At 38.9% G+C, this 24,472-nt stretch overlaps 1 protein-coding gene across 1 annotated transcript in view; it reads left to right on the top strand.

Annotated features, from left to right (window-relative positions):
* The window catches only part of CPED1 (cadherin like and PC-esterase domain containing 1), a 281,356-nt gene that overhangs the window by 112,582 nt on the left and 144,302 nt on the right, over window positions 1–24,472 (top strand). Inside the window, exons 6-11 of the mRNA XM_006756835.2 lie at window positions 1,464–1,506; window positions 15,086–15,228; window positions 15,937–16,009; window positions 17,159–17,326; window positions 18,171–18,275; window positions 20,093–20,262. Of these exons, the coding sequence (XP_006756898.1) occupies window positions 1,464–1,506; window positions 15,086–15,228; window positions 15,937–16,009; window positions 17,159–17,326; window positions 18,171–18,275; window positions 20,093–20,262 (702 nt within the window). The remainder of the gene's footprint in view (window positions 1–1,463; window positions 1,507–15,085; window positions 15,229–15,936; window positions 16,010–17,158; window positions 17,327–18,170; window positions 18,276–20,092; window positions 20,263–24,472) is intronic.

Below are 24,472 nucleotides of genomic sequence, written 5' to 3'. Positions count from 1 at the left end.
AAACTAAATTTTTCTAAAATCCCCTTCTATACAATAAAAATAATTTAAAATTTAAGTCTTAGCTGTTTCCAAAGGATTTCAAATTTAAAAGGGGGAGGAAGATTGGAAAAAGTAAAGAAAATGAATAGCAAATGAAACATTTGCTTAGTATATCATTTGAGCCAAAGTTTTTAGATATTGTACTAAAAAAAACAATTTTCCTCCATGAAGTTCTCAATTCAATTAGGAAACACTCCAGTTGTACTAGTATCTATGAATTTACAACGCTTTCGTAAGCATTCTAACTATAACTCTTGGTCAAATGCATCCATGGCTGTCCTTATACACAGATCACATAGATTAACTGCAAGAAATGTCATAGATTAAAATTTGGTTCTTAGAGTAGTATCATTTGAGCCAAAGTTTTTAGATATTGTACTCCAAAAAAATTTTCCTCCATGAAGTTCTCAATTCAATTAGAAAACACTCCAGTTGTACTAGTATCTATGAGTTTACAACTCTTTTGTAACCATTCTAACTGTAACTCTTGGTCAAATGCATCCGTGGCTGTCCTTATACACAGATCACATAGAGTAACTGCAAGAAATGTCATAAATTAAAATTTGGTTCTTAGAGTAATTGAAAGATGTTCATTTGTTGATAGTCAGGATTCAAAAGTTTTATGAAGATGAGTCCTTGAATGCAATCCGTGCTGAATAAATGTGTCTTGGATTGAATTCAATTGAGGATCATTTAAAAAATTTTACATGTGTGAAGAACTTGCCCAAGTCTATTTAATCCCGGTCTAACTCAGCCCCTGTATTTCAAAACGATCTTCCAGCGTCTTTTCAGTAAACGCATTAGACAGATGTCCTAACAGGAACGGAGTCCTTGAATGCAATCCGTGCTGAATAAATGTATCTTGGATTGAATTCAATTTAAAAAATTTTACATGTGTGAAGAACTTGCCCAAGTCTATTTAATCCCGGTCTAACTCAGTCCCTGTATTTCAAAACGATCTTCCAGCATCTTTTCAGTAAACGCGTTAGACAGATGTCCTAATAGGAACTTCTTGGCAGGGCCACTTTGACAGGCAGGGGAAACATGAGGCATGGCAGCCCTTTCTCAGGGTGGTTTCTAAGAGCGTCATCTCCATTGGAAACCCAAGGTAAAGCAGGCTCTTGCCCAGCCGGGGCTCTAAGTCACCAGCCATCTTACCCCACTGCATCGGCCTTGGGGAGCCATTCTTCCACGTCCGGGGCCTGGAGTTTCTCTCACATCGATGCGATCAGCCCATGTGCACAGAGGAGAGAGATGGCACAGCAGGGGATGTTATTTACAAGGACCCTTTTTAAAGAATGCGTAGGTCTCCTTCTGGGTTTTGGAAACATGACATGTTGCAGGGATGAAGTTAGCGTCGCTTGTCATCAGTATTCCTGCAATGTCTTTCATAATGTCGGGTGAGCTCACTCATATATTCCCAGGGTAAACGTGAGTGATGTCTTTGGAAGCCAGTATAAAGTTACAGTATGTTTTTCAACTTTAGGACGCGTTCTTCCCTCCATCTTCATTTTACATCTAAAACTGCAGGCTGTGGAGCAGACCTGGTAAAAGCCGTTCTCCCTGAGCAGCTGGCCCTTCTGCAGGCCAGGGAGACTTATATCAGATGCAGAAAGAATGGGAAGAATCGCTTGCACCTGGGCGTTCGTAAAATGAGTTGATGTGTTACTTAATCTACTTTTGCTTGGAATAAATTTAAAAATTGCATGAGGGTGTTCATTTTAAAGCATGATTCTATATACGTAGAAATTATAATCAGCATAAAATTAAATAAATAAGCATGGGACTAAACCTGACTTAGAGTAAAAATCAAAATAATAACTGCAAGATAACTCTTATCTCATCGGCCCACATTGGCTTTAAATATTATTTCAGATATCTATTTGGTCTATAAAAAGAATAATTGTTTTGCAAATGCATGTGATTTTACAGTACATAACATTAATGCAAAATAATTTTATACTGTTGATAGCATCTTTGCCTCTTGTTTTGAAAAATTTTATTTATTCGTTCATTCATTTTATTCATTCCCAACTTTGCTCCATAAAAGGTTTGTCAAGTAATTTTGGGCATTTATCAGTTTCTAAATACTGAATCTCCATTCTTATCCTAAATAAGAAGAAAATTATTCATTAACTGTGGTCATGTTTATTTGATCAAAATGATCATTTAAACACATGATCCTAATTTTCAGAACAACAGGCAACATGTTTAAATCTCCAGAGCCTTAGAGAGTGCCTGGAACATGGCTGACACCCACAAAATGTTTACCAGTGCATCATGTCTATCATGATCATTTTTATTAAAGTTCCCTCACTAATTGTAACATGCTGAAAACTTTCATCTTGGAAAAATGTGATTTAAGAGTAGGTTCTGTAACAAAAGATGTATGTAAATTCAAACATATCTCTTCTGAATTAATGTAGTAATCTGATAAATATATGAAAATATAATGAACTGAAATGTTCATTATATATATAATGTTCATTATATAAAAAATGTTCATTATATATAAAATGTTCATTATATATATAATGTGTTACAGTGACAACATAAGGTAAAACAACTCTAATGAATATATTTGCTGATTATTATTTCCTTTAGTACTAGAAAAGTTATGGGCAATTATTAATTACATATCCAGAAAAATAGAAGTTAGCTAATATGCAAGGATTTCAGAAAGTCTAAAATCAGGAGAGATAAGTGAATTCCTTCAGAATGTTCTAAAGGTGGGAAAGGGAATTCCTCGGTGGTATCTTGGATGTTAGGATGTGTATTTCTCTAATCCTTTGCTCCCCCCTTCACTTGTCTTATTCAAAGCTCCCTTCTCCATGGACTCATCTAGGGCAGTGGTCTCAACCTTCTGGCCCTTTAAATACAGTTCTTCATGTTGTGACCCAACCATAAAATTATTTTCGTTGCTATTTCGTAACTGTAATGTTGCTACTATTATGAGTCGTAATGTAAATATCTGATATGCAGGATGGTCTTAGGCGACCCCTGTGAAAGGGTCTTTCGACCACCAAAGGGTCACGACCCACAGGTTGAGAACCGCTGATCTAGGGAATACCTATGTGGGATGAGGAAGGGGTGCAGTTGAGGACTTGGCAAGAGCAAGCGTTTCTTCCCCAAACGGGAGCCTAGAAGTCCATGGCCTGTGGACGCCACAGAAACTCTTATAAATCAGTCTTGCCGGCTTTTCCTCTCCCTGCCATTGTCCGGCACAGGAGTGTCACTCTGACTTCCATTACACGTCAACACAAGCTCATAAAATATACAAGTGTTGAGAGTGAAACATGACATGGAAAAAAAGGTAAATAAGTAATGTTTGAAATGCCTTAAATGTTCTCAGAGAGCAGCACCATCTTAATTTTTGAGTGTCTCGTTATTTCTTTAATAGGTGAACTTGCTAAGAAAGAAAGATCTTCAATAGATGAACTTGCTAAGCCAGAATGATTGTTCAAGGAGAGAGCAGCTAGCATGCCTTCCTTCCCTACCCTCCATACAATAAAGAATCGTTAAGATGGAGCTTTGGCTAATGGAACCATGAATCAAGGCAAACAGTCCCTGCCAACGTCCTGAATTTCTCCACTGCTGTGCAGGCACCTAGAGAGTTACTGAATTTAATTTTATGAATCTCGATTCCTGGGCTTCGACAACAGGGCTCACCAGAGTCCTCCATCACTAGTAATGGACAATATCTTCTGAGGCCAGGAAGAGATGTTGGGAGAAAAATATCAGATGAAGTCAGCCAAGAATCTGGAGAACAAAAAAGAAGAAAAAATGTATTTGCCTAAATATGTTTAAAATCCTTGAATGAAGAGATTATGCTTATTTTTTTATTTAAAAGGGAAACAAACCTTCAGCACCTGACCCAATACCTAGTACTCAGCAGGTGAGGTGGGGGCTGGGGTGGAGGTGGCTTGGAATAGAGACTCCACTCATCAAATTGCTGACAAGAATAATGAGTAATAAAAACAACCCCTTTACAGAGTGGTATGTGAATGCAAAGTAGTAACAGTGAAGACAATGGCAGGAATGTCTCAAAAAATTTATTACTTTAATGTTTAAGTTTATTAAAAATATACGTACCCAGTGGAGAAGACAAATGATATTTACATATTTTTCTTCAGCTCTAGAAACAAATCAATTTTCCACCAGTCGTTTTAAAGTTTATATTTGTCGTTTTAAACAGTTCTTCTTTATTCTTTGAGATCTATTCAAAAGCTGTGACAAATTCTAAGTATAAGATATCCCCAAATGTGCCAACTAGATAAAATTGATTTGTCTGCCTAAAGAAGACAGACTTTTGCTCCTTTCAGGAGAAAATCTGACTTGCATTTGTCTTAAGTGATTTATGCATTGCAAGTTTAAAATGAAATACAGGCTTTTCCCTCCCATATAGTAAAAAAGGTGTTTTCAAATTTGAAGGAAACAGCAATTTTTTTGTCACCCAGGAAACCTACATAGCTATGAGGTAAAGCAAAATAAAAATGCTGCATTGCCCCCAAGTGGTCTTTTTAGGTATTGCACCAATAGCCTGAACTATCCAGCAGTGAAAGGAAAACAGGCAAAAATGCTTAAACAGAGCTTTGACGTTTCCTTTCACTGGATTATACATATTTATTTTGTAAATGGTTCTTGATTATCTGCGTTTGTGGTAGGAAGGTTATATTGCTAATTTGAGGCTCTGAATGGTGATAAATCTTCAGTGCAATTTAAATGGCATAGGCCACAAAATTATTCGAAATGTTTTCAGCATCTGTCAGTCACGGGACATTGTTTTTCCATTTAAAACAATTTTGTGATACATTAGGTTTCTTTAATGAATGTGAACTAGCACTAACATTTTAGACTTAGCATCTGAAAATGCACTGCTTTTGTCCGTCATCTTTTGAGTGTACTTCTATTTGATTTCAGCCGGAACCTCAAAGTGGCTATTAAACTCGAATTCCTTTGAATTATGGAAGTGGCCTAATGTGATGTGGAACTGAAAATCTGTCTTTCATTTCTCTGAGTGCTACTGAGGTAGACAAAGATGGATGGTTTCTCATTATTGTTGCGTTCCATACCTATTGTAATATACGGGCAGGTTTCATTGCTTTGGTTAATTCTCTCTCTGTGGGGCGTAATGCCATCCCCATAAGGCAGTCATTCTCTGACTCCCTCGCTTACTGAAGTGGAGCACCCCCACATCCACCACTGCACCGCTTTGTCTCATAACAGCTTGTCCTCTCACCTCCACGGCCAGACTTATGAAGCCAGTTTTTCAAAGCTCTATGAAGCAGGTCTTTAACATTCAGAGAAAGGGAATGAAAACAGGAGAGGAAATCCAGGTCTCCCTGCATTTATACAGGGGTGGGGAAAAGTAGGTTTGCAGTTTCCATATGGAAAATAATACAATATTTACCCTAGCTGGTTTGGCTCTGTGGATAGAGCGTCAGCCTGTCGACTAAAGGGCCTGGGGTTCGAGACTAGTCAAGGGCACATGCCCGGGTTGTGGGCTCGATCCCCAGTGTGGGGTGTGCAGGAGGCAGCCAATCCATGTTTCATTCTCATCATTGATGTTTCTATCTCTTGCTCCCTCTCCCTTCCTCTCTGATATCAATAAAAAAATATTTTTTAAAAAAATAATACAATAATAATGAATAATAGCAGGATTAAACTCTGTGTTTCACAGACTCACAACTGCAAACTTACCCAGCCCTGCATATACCCAAATATTATGTGGCCCCCCCTTTAAATCAGCTTCTCTGTGTCTAGTGTCTAGATACAGCCTTCTCTCCAGGTTTAAAGAAGTGCTGTACCAAAATGATTTCCACTGGAAATTTTATTTCCATTTGAAAAGTATGAGATTTCCCCATGGGCTTGATTACTCAAATCATCTACATAAATAATATGTATTCAAGTCACAGAAGGTAAAATCAAGCGCAGACATCACAGAAGAAAAACATTATGCTAAAGAAATATATTTCATTTTCATGCTTCCAAGGAGTTACTGTTAAAGTGAAAAGTGGGATTTAAAAAAGACCAGGGCAATGATGACACCCTTTCAGGCTGAGTGATAATATTGATTGCAATTCTACTCTAAAGGAGAGAGAAACCATTACTGCTGGATCTAGAAGACTAAAAAGAAAAACCCCAAGGCATGACCTTTGGGGCCCTTGGGATAGATGTCCATGGGAAAGTTCTCATAGCAGGTGCATGACCTCAGGCAAGCCTTCACCCTCTCTGAACCACTTTCTGTGTCTGTAAAATAGGAATAGTTTCCAGTGGGTTAAATGAGGTTTTCAGTCCTTCTACACATATTTACTGGGCATTTCCCATAAGCTAGTCATTGTGTTAGTTTCCAGTGATACAGTAATAAACACGGCAAAATCCCTACCTCTGTGGAGTTTACGTGGAATGGTAGATGAGTTAAAGAACTAATTATACATATATTAGAGGTCCAGTGCACAAAATTCGTGCACTCCAGGGGCGGGGCGTCCCTCAGCCCGGTCTGCACACTCTCACAGTCCAGGAGCCCTTGGGGGATGTCCAACTGATGACTTACTAGTAAGTTCATTCCCTGCAAGGAGCAGGCCTAAGCTGGCAGTCAGACATCCCCCATTTACTGTAAGCTCTAAAGTTTAAGGTTATGTTTTTAAAGAACTTTTTATTGATTTTTAGAGAGAGAAGATGGGAGAGGGATAGAGAGAAAAACATCAATATGAAAGACTTACATCAATTGGTTGCCATCTGCATGCCCCCTACCCGGGTATGTGCCCTGACCAGGAATCAAACTGGCAACCCTTTGGTGCATGGAGGATGGATAGATAGATAGATAGATAGATAGATAGATAGATAGATAGATACATAGATAGATAGATACATAGATAGAGGAATATGGCTGGCTGCCCTGGTCAGTGCAGCTCAGTTGGTTGGGTATTGTCCCATGCACTAAAGGGTTATTAATAAGTGCAAATGAATAAAATTATTCATGTCGCTGGAAGCACAAAACTTATTTAAGTATTAGAAGTTTGATCTAATTCCAGGAAATGAGTAAAAAACTATCCACATATAGGTGCAGCCAAGTAATTGCGATTTTTCATGGTTTACTCTAAAGGAAGACAATTTTCAAAGAGCTAAAACAAATGATGATAATATTTATGTTCTTAAATCATTTGATTTAACACAAACTTTGTTCTTGATCCAGGCAATTTAAGTTACAAAAAAAATATTTTTAGTTTTTCCAAAAGGTAATTGGGCTACATAAATGCTCAAATTGTTGAATTGATATTAGATATGCTTGAAAATTGTGACGGTTTCACCAGAGTAAAAACAGATAATCCGTTCTTCCATATTTCAGGGTCCATCCACATCCCTAAACTAGTGCAATCAAAGGCACGAGGACAGAAGTAGTGCTGGCTTTGCCGCCAACACCCTTCCTGGTTCCCTCCTGGCGGCAGGACCTTAGGCACATCCTTGTGTTGGAAGCATCAGGCTCTGCCTCTGTGAAAGGGGGATCATGAGCTTCAGCCTCAGCACTGCTGTGAATAGAAACAAAACAATGCATCAGCAATGGTCGTTGTCAGGTCCCGGCGTCAGCTTAGCTAAGGTCATTAAATAGAACCCAGAATTATAGCCAAATAACCACAGGTGCACTCAATGAAACTTGCATCAGTACTTAGGTTTGCTATTTAGTCATTTTTATCTCTTTCTCAAATCCCTTTCCCTTCTATTTTAAAATATTACATCCCCCGCCCCCCAATAAATCCTGACCCTTTAAAACACCAAGGAGACGTCTTCCCAGAGTGCGGAATGCTCACGAGGACCTAATGGCGCCACAGCTCTCTGGCATGCAGCAGGTGCCTTCCTCTGGGCCAGACACGTCCAGAGCCATGACCCGCAAGTGGGGAGCCATGTTGTGTGACCCTGGGGATCCAGAAAGACCCCCTAAGGCAGGGGTGGGGAACCTTTTTTCTGGAAGGGCCATTTGGACATTTATGACATCATTTGCGGGCCATACAAAATTACCAACTTGAAGATTAGCCTGCTATGTTCAGTCACAACATTTAAATAACTCACCCCTAATGCCTTGGCAGGGCCAGACCAAATGATTTCACAGGCTGTTTTGGTTTGCATTTCCCTAATGATTAGTGATGTCAAGCATCTATAATAATAAAAGCATAATATGATAATTAGACCAGACAGCCGAATGACCTTCTTTCTGGACATCATTCCAGATGTCCTTCTGAATGAAGCCATGATGGTGAAACGACCTTCCAGACGTCATCCTGGATGTCCTTCTGGATGAAGCCACCATGGTGGGGGCCGAGGCAGAAGTTGTTCAGGGCTATGAGGCATGTAGGCAGAGGGGTTATGAGCAATCAGGCAGGCAGGTGAGCAGTTGGGGGCGATCAGGCAGGCAGGTGAGTGGTTAGGGGCACTCAAGCAGGTAGGTGAGTGGTTGGGGTGATCAGGTAGGCAGGCAGGCAGGTGAGTGGTTAGGAGCCAGCGGTACTAGATTGCGAGAGGGATGTCCTACTGCCAGTTGCGGCCTGATCCTTGTGGGTCCCAAATTTCAAGAGGGTGCAGGCCAGGCTGAGGGACCCCCCCTGAACCCCACCCCGTCCCATGCACGAATTTCGTGCACCTTTTCATATGCTTGTTGGTCTAAAATGATTTTAAGTACCAATACTCCTTATTCTGAGATCAAAATTTCTCTTTTATACATTAATACTGACAGAAATTCTAGTACACATTGGTAAGGCTCAATGCTATGAAACACTATTCAAAGTTCTAAATATTGAAATATCAGTATTTTCTTGTAGCTTTATAATTAGTCAAGAGTATGACTTAAAAAGAACTCTGATATTGGTTAATCTTGCATTCTTTGTTTTAACTCTTAGGTTAAATTTTCTTATCTCAAAAATCCCCTCAAACAGCAGTAAGCTTCTATTTTTCAAAGGTTTTATTGCAACACACCAGAAAAATGCATATCTTCCCTGTCTCATGAAATGGAAACAAGACATAAACATGTTGTCTGAAAGAGAAAAATTATGTTATCCAGAAGCTCCAGTCATCAATTTCTCTTTCCAAAGTCTCTGTAGTTTCCATAATGTTGAACTTAGGTTTATTTATTCAACAGTATTTATGCAATACTGACTCTGCATTAGGTATTGACCACCCAAAGATAAAATACATAGTTTCCGCCTTGACAGATCTCATAATCTAGTGAAAAGCAGACAAAAACTCAGCAAGTTTAACACAGAACAACACAAGTTGCTGTTGAGAGCAACTTGCCCAAGGCCTTGTGGGTGGATGAAGGGAAATAATGAGGCAAAGCCCAGAATTCAGCATGTGAGGGGCTGTGAGGCATGGGTTGGGAATATGAGGCAGAAAGAAGGGCGCCTAGAAGTGTTTTAAGATATCAAAGTCATAACTGAAGTTTTCATACAAATATTTTCGACATCTCAGTTTCTCCTGTTCTTTCATTTTAATGATAATTTTGATCCATTTATGTATATTTTAGTAAGTTGCTTGAATGGATAAATGCAAAAATTGTAAATACCTTACTGTGTTATACCTTCAATATAACACAAGTATAAACAAATGTTGATGCTTAAACTGCCAAATTTGGCAACCATGATCTTACAAAGTCATTTTCTATATAATTTATTTTGTATTAAATTTGTACTTCATTTTTACATTGAAGGAGGACAGTTTATAGTTTATAAAAAGGATTCATATCATGTTAAAAGTTTTAAGCTGCTGTTGTATTCATTTTTACCTCACTGCTATGGCACTGATTTCCTTGGGATCTTAAATTCTCATATTTGTGTAACTCAAAAACAGTGATTCAAAGTCTTGGCCTAGAGAGGGAGAAGTCTCTCTGATGTCTGAGCTTATGGCTTGATTGTTTTTAAATTAACAAGGAAGGTAAAGGTACTCCTTCGGGCATTTGTGCCTGGGTTAAGGAAGCTCCCAGGTGAAATGTGTTTTTCAGGTTCTTACGGTTTTGAGTGCAATTAATAACCAATAATTTCAGACTTACATTGTCTGATGGGATCATTGAGCATGGTTCTCTCTTTCTACATCTGAGCACTCTGAGCTGCACAGAACTCAAGTAGTTTGACCAAGGAAATACAAATTAGTGTAATAAAGTATAATACAGCCAGGCACTCAAAGGAGTCTTCCACTTAGGCTATTGTGGATTAATTACAAAAAAACGAATAGAAGTATTGGGCCCCTTTTGGGTGACTTACTGAAATCTGATGATTTAAAAACTAAACATCTATTAAGCATTAGCATGAGTTTACTTCCATTTCTGTAGTTTGCTTGCCACTATACTGAATGAATTAAATAGACGCGGTCAATCAACTGAACTTCCTTTGAATTAAATGAATTGAAATCTAGGCAGTGAGATAGAAGGAAATATACACAGAGACAAAAATTGGGAACAAAAAAACAAAAATAAAACAAGTCACTCCATTTTGAATCGTGCTGTCTGAGCGCCGCTTCTCTTTTCTCTCTCAGACGTCTATTGATAAAGGCAGCTGTGTTCTGGTCCCCGGTTTTCCTGGCCCCCCAGCATTCATGGTCGTTGGCTCGTGTTAGTCCTTGTCTTAGCAGGAAGATGGGAGAAAAGCCAGTTATTTGGGTCCTTCAGTTTTGCTCTTTCATTTCTGTTAGACGGCGTACCACGGGAGGGGTCCGTGCAATCATCATGCCTCTATCTATACTCTTTTCAAAACATTTCTATTGAAAGGCTTTTTAGATATTAAATATTCTTTCTTGGCTGGTGCCACACATGTTTGAATTCCCAGAGGCAGCTTGACATTCCCAAATCATGCATTGCATTATGAGAATCTGGATTCGACAACCACTTTAATTGAATTTCCTTTCAATGGCTGCGGACTTGTTTTAATTAATAAAAGGAGCTACACTGTAGTGAGTTATTGACATGTGCCAGTGGCGATGTAACTTATGTACGTTCTCTCATTTAATCTTAGCCATGCCTTTATGAAGTAGACACTGTGATGGAATCCCACAAAGTCTCGCAATGTAATAACGACAGACATAGGGCCAAAGTTTTGCCTGTGGGACGTTCTGCCTCGTGAGTCTGTTCCCTCCGTGCTTTGTACTTGTCCCCCAGAGCTCAGAGCATGATGATTTCCACATAGTGAAATTCTCAGCAAAAGTTGAATTAAATGTACTGGCAGCCCATTCTCAGTGCTCAGTTAGAGTCAGAAATTAAGAAATCATCATTTTCACAGTAAAAGAATAAATGTAATCCTAAGACAATAATTTGATTATGATTTTTTGCCATGAAGGAATAATCTGATAATTCATATTCTGTATCTTATATGCTACACAAACATTTTGAACTTTCATAAATTATTAACCTTGACCTTTGTGATATTCAGGAAACATTAAAATGTGAAAATACAATAACGTGTTCAATAACTCTACATGATATGGTGAAGTGAGTGAAATGTGATGAGTTGCTTTTACTTGGAAAAGCATAATATTATTCTGTTTTAACTCAAGGGTGTTAACATTTTCAGTGTTAGCATTAATTTGTTTTCTTTGATCATTCAATTATTACATTCATTTTTCTTAGCCAAACGGAAAAACATCCCAATTGCCAAAGCTAATGATGTGTTCATAGGGTCTTAAAGCATATATCTCATTAGGTTTCTGTTTGTCTGCTGGTAAAAGTTTATGAAGTCAGTATTTGCTTTTCTTGGGGGAATTTTGCTTATATATTTTAAAGATACATTTATCATTTCCTTCAGGTGATTTGTGCCAATATCTGTCCTTCATTACCATAGCAACAAAAGTTTTCCTTTCGCAGCTGTAAGCAGTTCAGATAGATGTTGTCTGCTCTTCCAAAACATGAATAGAATACCTGCTTCATGTTTATACAAAAAAAATTTTTAAATTGAAAAGATTTTTAAATTACAATTGGCATTCGATATTATTTAATATTTGTTTCAGATGTAAAAAAAATATTTTAGTCTTTGAAAAGAGCATGTCTTTCCAAAGTCTATGAATTAATGACACTTGTTTTAGACTTTTTAAAATTTTTGACTTGAACTCTGGTGCTAAGCGTCCTCTTGAAGTAATTTTGCTGTTGCAATTGTTCTCATAGTTAAGCAAGTAAAAATAGCCATTAGTGATGCCAACTATAGTATTTCTAAGAAGGCATAGACCTGAGTGTCATTTCCTTTTGCAATACTCTCCTATCCTCTCCATCCCAGTGGAGCCTTATTTTATAACTAGAGGCTCGATGCACGAAATTCGTGCCAGGGGCTCGGCCCTCGCAGCCCCAGCTTCATCTGGAAGGTTGTCCAGAAGGCCGTCTGGACGGTCATTCTGCTGTTTGGTCTAATTAGTATATACCTCTTTATTATATAGGATGGTTGGAGAACACTGAGATTCTGTTAGATTCTTTCATAGTGGATAGATCTCCCATAGCCAAATGCTGTGAAGAAGCAACTTTGACACACTTGTTTTTGTTCTGATATATACGGAAAAGTGATAACAAAATGCTTAGATTTGAATTTCATACTTTCCCGTGGCTTTCAAATACATTTTCTCCTAATTTGGTTTCATAGCACTCTGCTGGTAGGTGCCAACCCATTTTAAAGAAGACACAAAAATTTGGAGACTTGAATTGCAAGTCTGAGGTCATCTGGCTGGTAGAGTAAGAAATTAAACTTGGGCGTTCTGATCAGAAGCCTGTTACAGTTTCACGTCACTCTCCATGGAGAGATGCCACAGAAAGGGGAAACAATGGAGTAAACATCTAGACCTAAAGCAATTGAAAGTACAAGGTGCAGTGGCACCCCATGTTCATTTAAAAAGCTTCTATTTTTAAAAATATGTGTGATTATTATATAATATGTATGATATAAATGGGTGGCAAAGTAGGTTTACATTTGTATGTAAAACAGTTTATTTTTGTATTATTATTTAGTTAATTATTGTACTATTTATTACTATTCTTAACCTATTTTTGCCTACTCCTGTATTCATTATATAATATACCTGCAGAATATTATATACTCTTTCTATATATAATATACCTTATGTATATTATATATACTACATTATATATATATATATATATACACACACACATACATACATACTAGGGGCCTGGTGCACAAAATTCGTGCACTGGGGTGGGGGGTGTCCCTCAGCCCAGCCTGTCCCCTCTCACATACTGGGAGCCCTCAGGGGATGTCCTATGCTTAGGCCTGGCCTGCTCCCTGCTCCCCTTGGGGAGCAGGCTTAAGCCGCAGTCTGGCCTCCCTTTGTGGGAGGTGACTGGGCTGATCAGGGGAAGGAACCAGCCCCATAACCCCGCTGCTGCAGCCACTGCCAGTCACCGCAGCCAGCAAGGTTTTTTTCATCAATACGGACTCCAGTCCCATCACCATGAAAAAATGAGAACTTTTTTTAGGCATTTTCAAGATGTGTCTTTCATAATAATAATAATTTCTTTATTATTTTTTTACCCTTACCTGAGGATATTCTTTCATTGATTTTTAGAGAATGTGAAAGAGAAAGGGAAAGACAGAGAGAAACATCACAATGAGAGGAACACTTTGATTGGTTGCTACCTGCATGCCCTGTCAGGGGACCCCCAGACCCCTCTGATTGCTGGCTCTGCCCCTGGCCCAGGCCGGATGCCTCTGGCCCAGGCATCAGGCTTGGGCAGGGGACCCCCAGACCCCTCCGATTGCCGGCTCCGCCCCCATCCAGGCCAGAGGTGTTGACCCCATCACCCTCTGATCGCCGGATTGGCCCCTTGCCCAGGCCTGATGCCTCCGCCAGAGGTGTCAGGCCTGGGCAGGGGACCCCCATCTCCCCCCGATCACGGCTTCTGGGGCTAGCCTGCGGCCCAGGATGGTGGCTTGCACTGGCGGCTGCGCAGGGCCTATGAGGGGGTTGGGGCGCCGCCCTCTATCACCCACAGAGCAGGGCGGATCAGGGGGTTGGGGCGCCACCCGCTATCACAGAGCAGGGCCAATCAGGGGGTTGGGGCGCTGCACCCTGTCACACACAGAGCAGGGCAGATCAGGGGGCTTGGGCACTGCCCCCTGTCACGCTGATCCTGGTGCCGGGAAGCCTCACGGCTCCGCTGATCCCGGTGCTGGGAGGCATATTACCCTTTTATTTATATAGGATAGAGGCCTGTTGCATGGGTGGGGGCTGGCTGGTTTGCCCTGAAGGGTGTCCAAGATCAGGGTAGGGGTCCCACTAGGGTGCCTAGCCAGCCTGGGTGAGGCCTCATGGCTGTTTTCAGGCTGGTCAAGTCCCCCAGTGGGGACCCTCACTCCATAGGGGTGTGGGCAGCCTGGGTGAGGGCTGAGGGCCGTCTTTAGGCTGGCCACACTCCCTGCAAGGTGGAGGTCCCTACTGGGGTGCCTGGCCAACCTGGGTGAGGGGCTAAGGGCAATTTTCAGGCTGGCCACAGGCCCTTCAGGGTGGTGGGGGCCCCCACTGGGGTGCCTGGACAGCCTGGGTGAGGGACTAATGGCCATTTTCAGGCTGGTCACACCCGCGGGCTTGAAGCAGGTATCTGGGATTTATTTAACTTCTATAATTGAAACTTTGTTGCCTTGGTCCCACTCAAAGCCTGGGTTCCCCTGGCAACCCATGTTCCCAGCCTCTCCTTGAGTGGAGGCCACACTGGCTGGAAGAGGGTATCTGGGATTTATTTATCTTCTATAATTGAAACTTTGTAGCCGTAAGTGGAGCTCAGGGCCGGCAGGGCAGGCAGGAAGCTTGGCTTCCACCATCACCGGGGCAACCAAGCCTCCTGCTTGCTCCAGCTTCGTGGCCGCCGCCATCTTTGTGATGGATTGATGGTTAATTTGCATATTACTATTTTATTTGATAGGATATCTTAGATTATCAAAATTTTCTAATTAGGAGTTTTTAGGTGTGACAAAGAGAATCTAAAGGAATCTTTCAAATAGGGCACCTTGGAAATGATAGAGAGACAAATTGGGATGCTGTTTGAACATATGAACTATTTACTTTGTTACAGCTGCAAACCTTTTTTGAGACATTCCTGAGGGCCAGTTCGCCTCTCCAGGCTTTGGATAACATGAAGGAAGCAATCAGCAAACTCCTGCTGGCAGCCGAAGCTTTCAGCCCAACGTCTCCTCTGGGACCGAAGGCCTTCCACAGGTGAAAGCAAAGTCTGATGTTAAAAAAAGGAAAAACCCTACCTGCTACAAACTGATTGTTAGTGAAAATATAACCTAATTATCACATGTAGGTGCTTCTTGGAAAACATTCTGCTTCCTTGTTTATAGATCCTAAACATCAGAGCACATTGCAGACTCATCCGGATCTAAATAGTGGGTGACAAGAAGTAAAGCAACGTTACTTAAACTAATTTTTTAAATTGCAGCCCCTTTCAAGCTTAGCTATTTCTATCATATACTTACCATTGACTAGATATATTTTTTCTTACAGGCTTTTATGAACAAAATTCAATAACTCCTCTGTCCATATCTCAGTCAACTTGAATATCATCTAATGCCTTTTTCCTAGGGAAATGTTAAAGCTAGTATGCCGGAAGAGGGGGTGACTCCATTAAGCATTATCATGCTTTGTACATGAATGAGACTATTTAGGTTTTCACAGTGTAACTTCATTGTTTAGTTTAATGTGCGATGAATACTTTAGATATATTTGTATTTTCTGTAAGAAACAAAACAGATTCCAAATCCAAAATGAAATTGTAAGCAATCTTAGATGATCCAAAAACTGCTCTTTTTAATTCTTACAGACCTTGAAATGTAACTAGAGTAACTATTCATAATGTAACTCCAAAGAATAGGTTAAATGCAGCAGATAGAATGTAATGTGTTCCCTGCGGTTTTATTTCAGATGCAGCTTATGTTTTCAACTTTTCACTTTTGACATTGGTTATGGCAGTTTCACATCCCCGATGGTGCTCCAGGTGAGTGTGCCAAAGGGCTGCATGAGCTTCACTTTTTGCTGAACGGTGTGTGTGTGTGTGTGTGTGTGTGTGTGTGTGTGTGTGATTTTCATTCATAGTAAGGAGTCAATAAATAGCAACTTCATTAAAGTCACTACTTACGCTTATGGTGGTTCAGAGAATTAACTAATATGTGGAGAGCCTGTGATTTGAGTTCCAGTTCCAACTATGCATCCTACAGAACAAGCATCGATTTTCCTATGGTTCACAAACTGCTTAGGAAAGAAATAGGGTATAATGCTAAGTATGTGGAATGCAGAAAAGCAGACATTTAGACAATAGAAACTAGCAGATTACCAAGCTTATTCACACGGGTTTGTAAGAAAAAGGTATCTCATTCGTTCCATATTTACTTTAAAATTGGCCTGTATTTTAATGTAAAAGATCATAGAAATGATCTTTGCATATATGATGTTGCTAGTATAAATATGTATAAGTTGAAGAGTTTTTATATATTCTTATTCTTATAATTTCTCTCAAATCAAATGAACTCATTCAGATAATTTCCTCTAAGATATTTTTAATCTAAAATAGCCATTAGTGAAAAAAGAATTGGTTGAATTCATCTATAGAAAGCTTTATTTTGGGATGTGGAATGGGAAAGCAGGAAGAGGAACAAAATAAAATTACATGCAACCAGAATTCAATTTTATATTGCATTGATTGATTTTCAAGCTTCTATATTGGGAGAATGATTACATTATATGTGACATTTGGTTGAATAGGTCAAAGATTTATCCATAAAATTTTAAAACTATGAATTTATGTATTATAATGGTCATTCAACATTTTACACAGATCTAATAGTTTGTTATTCTCTTTGAAATGTATTGTTCAGAAATGTTATATGTAATCTTCCATGCACACAAGTTCTTCAACAATGGTTTTAAGCTAAGCTAATGTGACTTTATAATCCATTAGTTAATTTTATCACAAAGAATTGTATCTTGGAAAGAATATTACAGTTTATGAAACTGTTGACCTCCAAAAAGACCACTAGATGTCAGTTCTGATCTGCAATCCAACAGGAAATGAATCATGTCTTAGAAGTGACACTGCAGTAAAAGTAAGTCAATGAAATATATTTTCTGTGCTTTTCCTTTCTCACAGGTGCATGGGCATTTGCATTTTCAAGATGACGATAATATGGATTTTGAGGACCAAAACACAGAAGAATTTCTTTTAAAAGACACTTTCAATTTTCTCTTCTCGAATGAATCTTCACTTTCCATATTCTCTGAGATATTTCACAGACTCTACAGATCAGCTGTATCCAAGGTAAGTGCATATTTTTATACTGGAAAATATTTTTTTCCAAGTCATTCTTTACAAGATTCTATTTTCTTTATGGTGTAATTAAGCAACTTGATAATTCATTTGAAATGAATTTGTATCAGTTATATTACACTTCTTAGTATTTTTATCCATCTGAGGACCAATATTATTTTTGTGTCAGCTAAGTATGTGACTAATTATGATAAAGTTATGAATTGAAATGAAGAAAAGTAGTTCCTAATTCATAAAGAACACTTGCAGATATTATGACAAATACATATTATATGTTATAGAATAAAAGGAGTACCATAACTTTTTGGAGTCAGTCTAGAAAGCAATGATTGTTCCAGGTTGGCATCAAGGGCCTTGAGTTATATTAATTTTTTGAAACATTCACACCTGGTTAACAGATTAGAAAGTGATGATTAGGATATAATACGTCATAGTGCATTGATTAGTTTTTATGGAATGTAAATAGAAGTGTTCTAGGGGCCTCAGAAATATCTGTACAGATTACTAGGTATGTTACCATTCTCTATATGTTGCTGCTGCATTCTCTAGTACCTGGAGGCTAAAGGGGACTCTTTCTGCGTTCCCACAATGCCCCACACCTTCTGCCTCTTGGGTTCCTCTCCCCAGCCTTACTAACAGAGCGATTTCATTCAGGTTCTCTTTGTCAAACATGAAGTTCTCTTACATGCAGACACCATTGTCATGGGTTGAAGTTATAATGTATTAGTTAGCATTCATTAGCCCAGCTGTTTATTTACAGAGTGCAAAATTTCATTGGTTTGTGAAGTGCGCCATAGCAAATGCTTAAGGGTTGCTTTTTCCCTCCTTTTTATAGGGTGAAAACTACAAAAAGGAACTGAATCGATGCCTTTCTTTAGAGGAGATTAATTCAATTATGACTTTCATAAAGGAACTTGGGAGCTTGGGGCAATTCCAACTGGTAAAACAAAAGTGCCATTTGATTCATCTTGATTACTGAGGTTATAGTAAATCAGCCATAAACTGCTTGCTTATGATTTTAACTTAGGTGAATATATTTCTTTAAGGAACAGAAATCTTTGTAAACTCCTTTCTTCTGTTCAGAGATATATGAAGATGAGAAGAGCCCATATTCTTGAAGAGTTTATAAATAATGTCTCATTAAAGCTAAAAAATATGAGGTTGTTAAAGCTGCCAGGATTTGACAGTTTTTAAGGAGAAAATATCCAAATTTCTAAAGAAGTTTTCCTTTTAGCTTTGGGATATTATCATGTGACCAAAATTTTTTCTGCTTATGCCCTTGTTATGTAAAATCAAATATTATTGAATATAATAATATTTAGGAAAACCATCTAAGTCTTAATTTGTTATAACTCACCACCAAAATAAGAAAATTTAAAGTAAGAAAGAAAATCTACACTAATAAACGAGAAAGATGCAAATTGATTGTTCCTTCACAACACCTACCAGCCAATCAGGAGTGGGCATGCAAATTAATCCAACAAAGATGGTAGGTTAATTTGCCATATGCAGGTGCTGAGTGGCTGGGGGTGATGCGGAACACCTCAGCCACTCCGGGCCTCTGGGCAGCATGGGAAGGCAGAAAGGTGGCTCCAGGACAGAGCGAAGGCGGTGCCAGCAACCAGGGGAAGGAAGGCCCATTCTTGCACGAATCTTCATGCATCGGGCCTCCAGTAATTAAATAATAGTAATAACTTTTACTAGATTCAGCCTCAAAAATACCATGTTTTCCTATGTATTTTCTTGGGTTCTATTAATTTATTGAAGGATAATTTATACGTATATGAGCATTCTCATTACTTGCTTTGTTTCTAGTTCTGCCACTTGTACAGATAGATTATAATGAATTTGTATTTTTCTGCCTAAGATGTTTATATAAACCATTTTAACACAGCACTTTTAAAAATCCACTGATAATATGTTATTAATGTGTTTGGATCAAATATTTATTTCTTACTATAAGAAATCATGTATTCATATGCTACTTGTATGAGTTATAACCAATTTTCTATTTGCTTTTATAATTTAGCCCCATATGTTGGAGGGTTCAAAGTAAGCTTATTGCCCCAAAGATAATTAAATGCATGGATCATCGCTTCTCGGCCTTTTGGCTAAGATCAAGTGTAAATGCATGGATCATCACTTTAATTATTGGAAACATAGTATTACACTCAGACAGTTTGGCTTCATACTATACAAAGATAATCAGAGACCTGGTCTCATTCTTCAGGAATTCATCACTTAAGATGTTGTGAATGTCAAGAACATCTCTTGGCAGAATGTGGGGAAGAACTAATGAATTACCTCACAGGAGAAAGGGCACACAGCGATTTATATACTGTGAGAGTTGAAAGAGAATGCAGATATTTTTTGGTAGGATTAATATCTCTCACTTCGATATAACTCACTTGTAACACAAGAGGATTCCTACTCATTCTTCCTGCTGCCTGACCCACCCTGTTACTCAGCTGTTTTCAGGTATCTGTAGGAAGGAGAAATCTATTTAAATTCAATGAAAAGAGAACAAAAACTCACCCCATTTGGAAATAGGATCATCAAAAAAATGAGAGCCATATTAAAAGTGGCATTTACCTTGACAACTACACAGAAAATTACATTATGGTGCTGAAAATGGATTTTCAATTAATACTGATTTTTTAAAATATCTGAATATAAACTACTTTCTTAGTAATACTACCTTTAAATTTATTGTCTACCACTTATTCTGATATTCTGTCTTTGAATATTCCTTCTCAGCTCTTTCCATCAACTTCTCCCGGAATTCAGTCTTGGATGCGTGAATTTTACGACACTGCAAATCCTATGGGAAAAGCTCGTTCAGTTCTGACCCAACACTTCTCTCTTTTAAATGTTTTTGAGCAATTTCAGCTCCTGAATAAAAAGGCACAGTTACATCCATTGGAATGGTAAGAGAGCCACAAACTTGAATTGTGCAATTCGAAAAAAATCTCTAGTCTAAAGATTGATTTCAAAGGCTTTGCCTAAATTAAAGAAAGCAACAAAAACAAGTGTGTCCAAAAATTCATGCTCTGGGAAATAAGCTTCTTGAAATCATTGAAACCATAATGATTCCAGTGGTCTTCAAACCCTGTAACAAAAATATACCCAACAGGGTTTCAAACCAACTGAACTTGACTCCACTAAAAAGTAATGCTTACAGTTAAAAGTTTCGATCTAATTTCATTTCATAATATATGTCCTTGAGCTATGGGAACATCAGGCAGAAAGAACTGGGTGAGATTTGTTTTATGAACTGTCAGTCAGAATTAGCCCAAGATGGTGTACGCATTTATTTAGCTGGTTTTTGGGGTGTGACTTTTTTCTGGGCAAAACCTATCCAAATTTATAAAAATGTCCGTTTCTGCCACAAAATTTTTTTAGAAGGTAGAACCTCAGAGGGAAATAATTGGTTGGGAGAAACCTTTCTTGGTCCCCCCATTTTCACTTCCATTCTAATGAAGGAGTGAGAGGGAAGATGGACAGGGTGAACATATTAACACCTTCTGTCGCTGGCAAATAGGGCAGTGCCCAAGGCCTTAGCTAGGTCTGCTTCTCTTCAAATGGTAGAATGACGGAAGATTTGGCTTTTCTATGGCCAGGAAGACAGAAGTAAGCCTACGCCTCTGGGGAGATGAAAGAGGAAGGCCATGGTAGTCATTGGTCTCTTGCTGTCGCCCTCAGGAACGACATCTAATTAGACTTGGACTTCATTTCCTTCTGCCTCCGGAGCTAGAGGAAGCAATTCTATAAGAAGCTAGCTGTCTTTTCTGTAATTCAAAAATACAAATAAGTATATATTTGAAGAATTCTTAAGACCGCTCTCAGGATAAGAAATCACTTTAGTTGTCACAGCTTTATGAAGTTGGCCTTATTCCCCCAATACTTAGAAGTAGTAGGCCTGACAGAAGGTTTTGCTTCTTTGAGAGTTAGGTTTTAAATAGTATAGCTTGGTTCCCCATTGTTGGTTCCTTGCACTCACTGAAATCACCCAAAATGTCTCCTTTGTCATTGTCGATGGGGGAAGAGCAGACTTGATTGATCAAGAAGCCTATTTAAGTACTGTTCCTTATGTTCCCTTGAGTTACGCAAGCTTTGGAAAAGTGTTTCCCAATAAGTGGGGTTTTTTTGTTCAAGTTCCACATATGTTGTAAAGTTAACCAATGAAGTTACCTTAAATTCAGAATATTGCGCCCTAACTGTAACCCTAATCTAACCCTAGCCCTAACCGTAATTGGTTCCCTTTCAAAGAGGGAAGTTACTAATTGCCGCTGTTGAGTGCAGTTGGCAAAGGTCAGAACTTTTTGAACCAGACAGACTGAAAAATCCCAACTTTGGAGTATATTAATTTCAGCAGGTAAGTTTTGACCCCCCTTAGACCCTTTCCCACATCTGTAAAATACGGATTGTACTACCTCCTAGGCATTACTTCAGAGGATTGCATAAGAGAACCTCCATGTACTGGTGCGTAGCATGCTGCGTTGCAGGCGAGTAGTAAACAGCAGTGTGCTTTCTTTTTTATGTTTCCATACAATCCATAGTTCACTTCAGCATCAGCAGTGGGGAAAATATTTTTTATAGGAAAAGCAAGATAACATGGACAGATTTATCGAAGTTAACACTGAGACGAGTAAACTTTAGATCTCTATCAGGAAGCAATTAGTAAATTGCTCTTAGAATAATTTAAAAAAGAATACTCAATTGTAATTATCTTGCAATTCACCTGTGAGCATATGTTTATTTAATTGTGATCCATGCTGTAGTAAAGGAGCATGTATATTATACACATTTTTGAGATGAGGAAACTAATGTCCTTTACTCAAGCCACACAACTAGTAGGAATAGAGGTGGCCTTCACAGGCATGGTAAGGTGCTTTGTTCCAGTGCATAAGGCAGGTAGACAGGACGGTGAGGTGAGGAGTAAGCATTCATCACGGTCCTTATCTTCACAATGGTCACCTCCAGATTTCTTTTCCTACAGAAAAAGCCAATTTCACATACCTATACTATCTGTGGGGATTATTGACTTCATCCTTTATTTGATGTTATTTTTATTGAATTTTTTGGGTTGACATTGGTTTACAAAACTGTAAGGTTTCAAGTGTACAACTCAACCAGACATCATCTGCATGTTGCATCATGTGCCCATCCAAGCAAAGTCCTTTTCCCCCATTTGCCCACCTCCACCCAGCCCCCACCCCTTTCCCTCTGGCTATCCCCACTCCGTTGTCTGTGTCTATGTATTATGTATAGATGTTTTGGGGCTAATCCCTTCAACTTTTTCATCCAGCCCTCCCTCCCCAGCCCTTTTGACAGCTGTCAGTCTGTTCCATGTATCCATGCCTCTGTTTCTGTTTTGTTTGAAATAAAGATCAACTGCCTATAGCAACAAGTTGAAAAGAGATGAAGTCAGAAAAGCAACAGTTTGGAAAAGTGACAGTTATGTCTGTGTCCTGAGGCTCAGAATACAGAAGTCCCGACAGAATTAGTATAAATCTGAACAGAATGTGCACTCTCTGCTAATTTTGACTTCACTTGAAATAGAGTTGCAAGTGTACTTTGCTCTATTCACATGCTTTCCATGAAAACTCACATTTTGAAAGCATCATTTATTCCCAAAATTAAATGAGAAGTCACCACAGGTTGCCTTAAAACATCTCATTCCATTAAAAGAGTAACTTTTCCAAAATTCGATTTGCATGCAGGTCAGGGTTGTATCTTTTATGAGCTTCACTTCGAGTTTTTGCTTCATTTGAGCTCAGAGATTCCTCAATTAAACGTATCTCACCCCATGCTTGCTTTATCTGTTTCTTAGTTCCTTGGGAGAAGGGAAATACAGTTGACCTTTGAACAACACTGGTTGGAACTGCACAGGCCCACTTATTTTTTTTTTCCAATAAAGACATTCAGTTGTTAGTATCCTTGGGTTTTGCATCTATAGATTCAATCAACCGTGGATCAAAAACAGCATTTTAAGACTCCCAGCCATGGATTCCTAACCGCAGATTGAAAATGTTATCTTCAATTGTGGTTGGTTGAATCCTTGGAGGCAAAAGGGCAACTGTAGGTAAGTTTTGGGAGAGTCAGGAGTTGTATGTGGATTTTCAATTGCACAGGGGGTTGAGCTCCTAACTTCTACATGGTTCAAGGGCGAATTGTATTTTAAAGTTAGTTGTAGACAGTATTTTTTTTTAAAAAAAAATTGTATTGATTTTTTTCAGGGAGGAAGGGAGAGGGACAGAGAGTCAGAAACATCACTGAGAGAGAAACATCGATCAGCCGCCTCCTGCACACCCTCCACCAGGGATGTGCCCTCGCCTCCTGCACACCCTCCACCGGGGATGTGCCCTCAACCACGGCACATGCCCCTGACCGGAATCAAACCTGGGACCCCTCAGTTCGAAGGCCGACGCTCCATCCACTGAGCCAAACCGGTCAGGGCTAGATTATTTTTTACTCCTAGTTACTTCATTTTACACACACACACACACACACACACACACACACACACACACAAATAAAATAAAATAAAGTGCAATAAAAGCATTACACATTAGGAATATTTTTAATTTCTAGATTCTTCTTAATTTCCTTATGTGATGTTTATATTTTGAAGGAATTGAGTATGGCTTATTCATGTCTTCCACAGATATTAATCAGCCCATATCTGGGATGATAAATATGTATAAAATGTAATTACACACAGAGCATTTGATTTAATTCTTATAGCATCCCTGTGAAGTTGGGCCAGTATTGTTATCTCTATTTTGTTGGAGTAGAAATGGAGGTTCACAACAAAGCACGGGAAAATCGAGTCACATCATGCCCAGTATTCTTTATTTCATGGCCAGCAATTTATCTGTCTGCAATTTAGATTATTTTGTTCCAAAATTTGAGGATTTAAGGGGCAATCTGGCTAAGCATTTACTTAGACAACAGAAAAATGAGGCAAACACACCAAGATATAACTGACCATGATCATTCACTCCTGTTGATCTGGGTTTAAGGATGGAAACCCTGGCATGCCTTTCTGCATGGTACACTTGTATTTCTTAGATTATATGTGTGTCTGTTAGGCTTTTTGCTTCAAGACTACAACTTCAGCCAAACAGATTCCCG

Source organism: Myotis davidii, unplaced genomic scaffold (genome assembly GCF_000327345.1).
Source record: "Myotis davidii unplaced genomic scaffold, ASM32734v1 scaffold654, whole genome shotgun sequence".
NCBI lineage: Eukaryota > Metazoa > Chordata > Mammalia > Chiroptera > Vespertilionidae > Myotis > Myotis davidii.
This window is presented reverse-complemented; position numbering and strand designations above follow the sequence as displayed.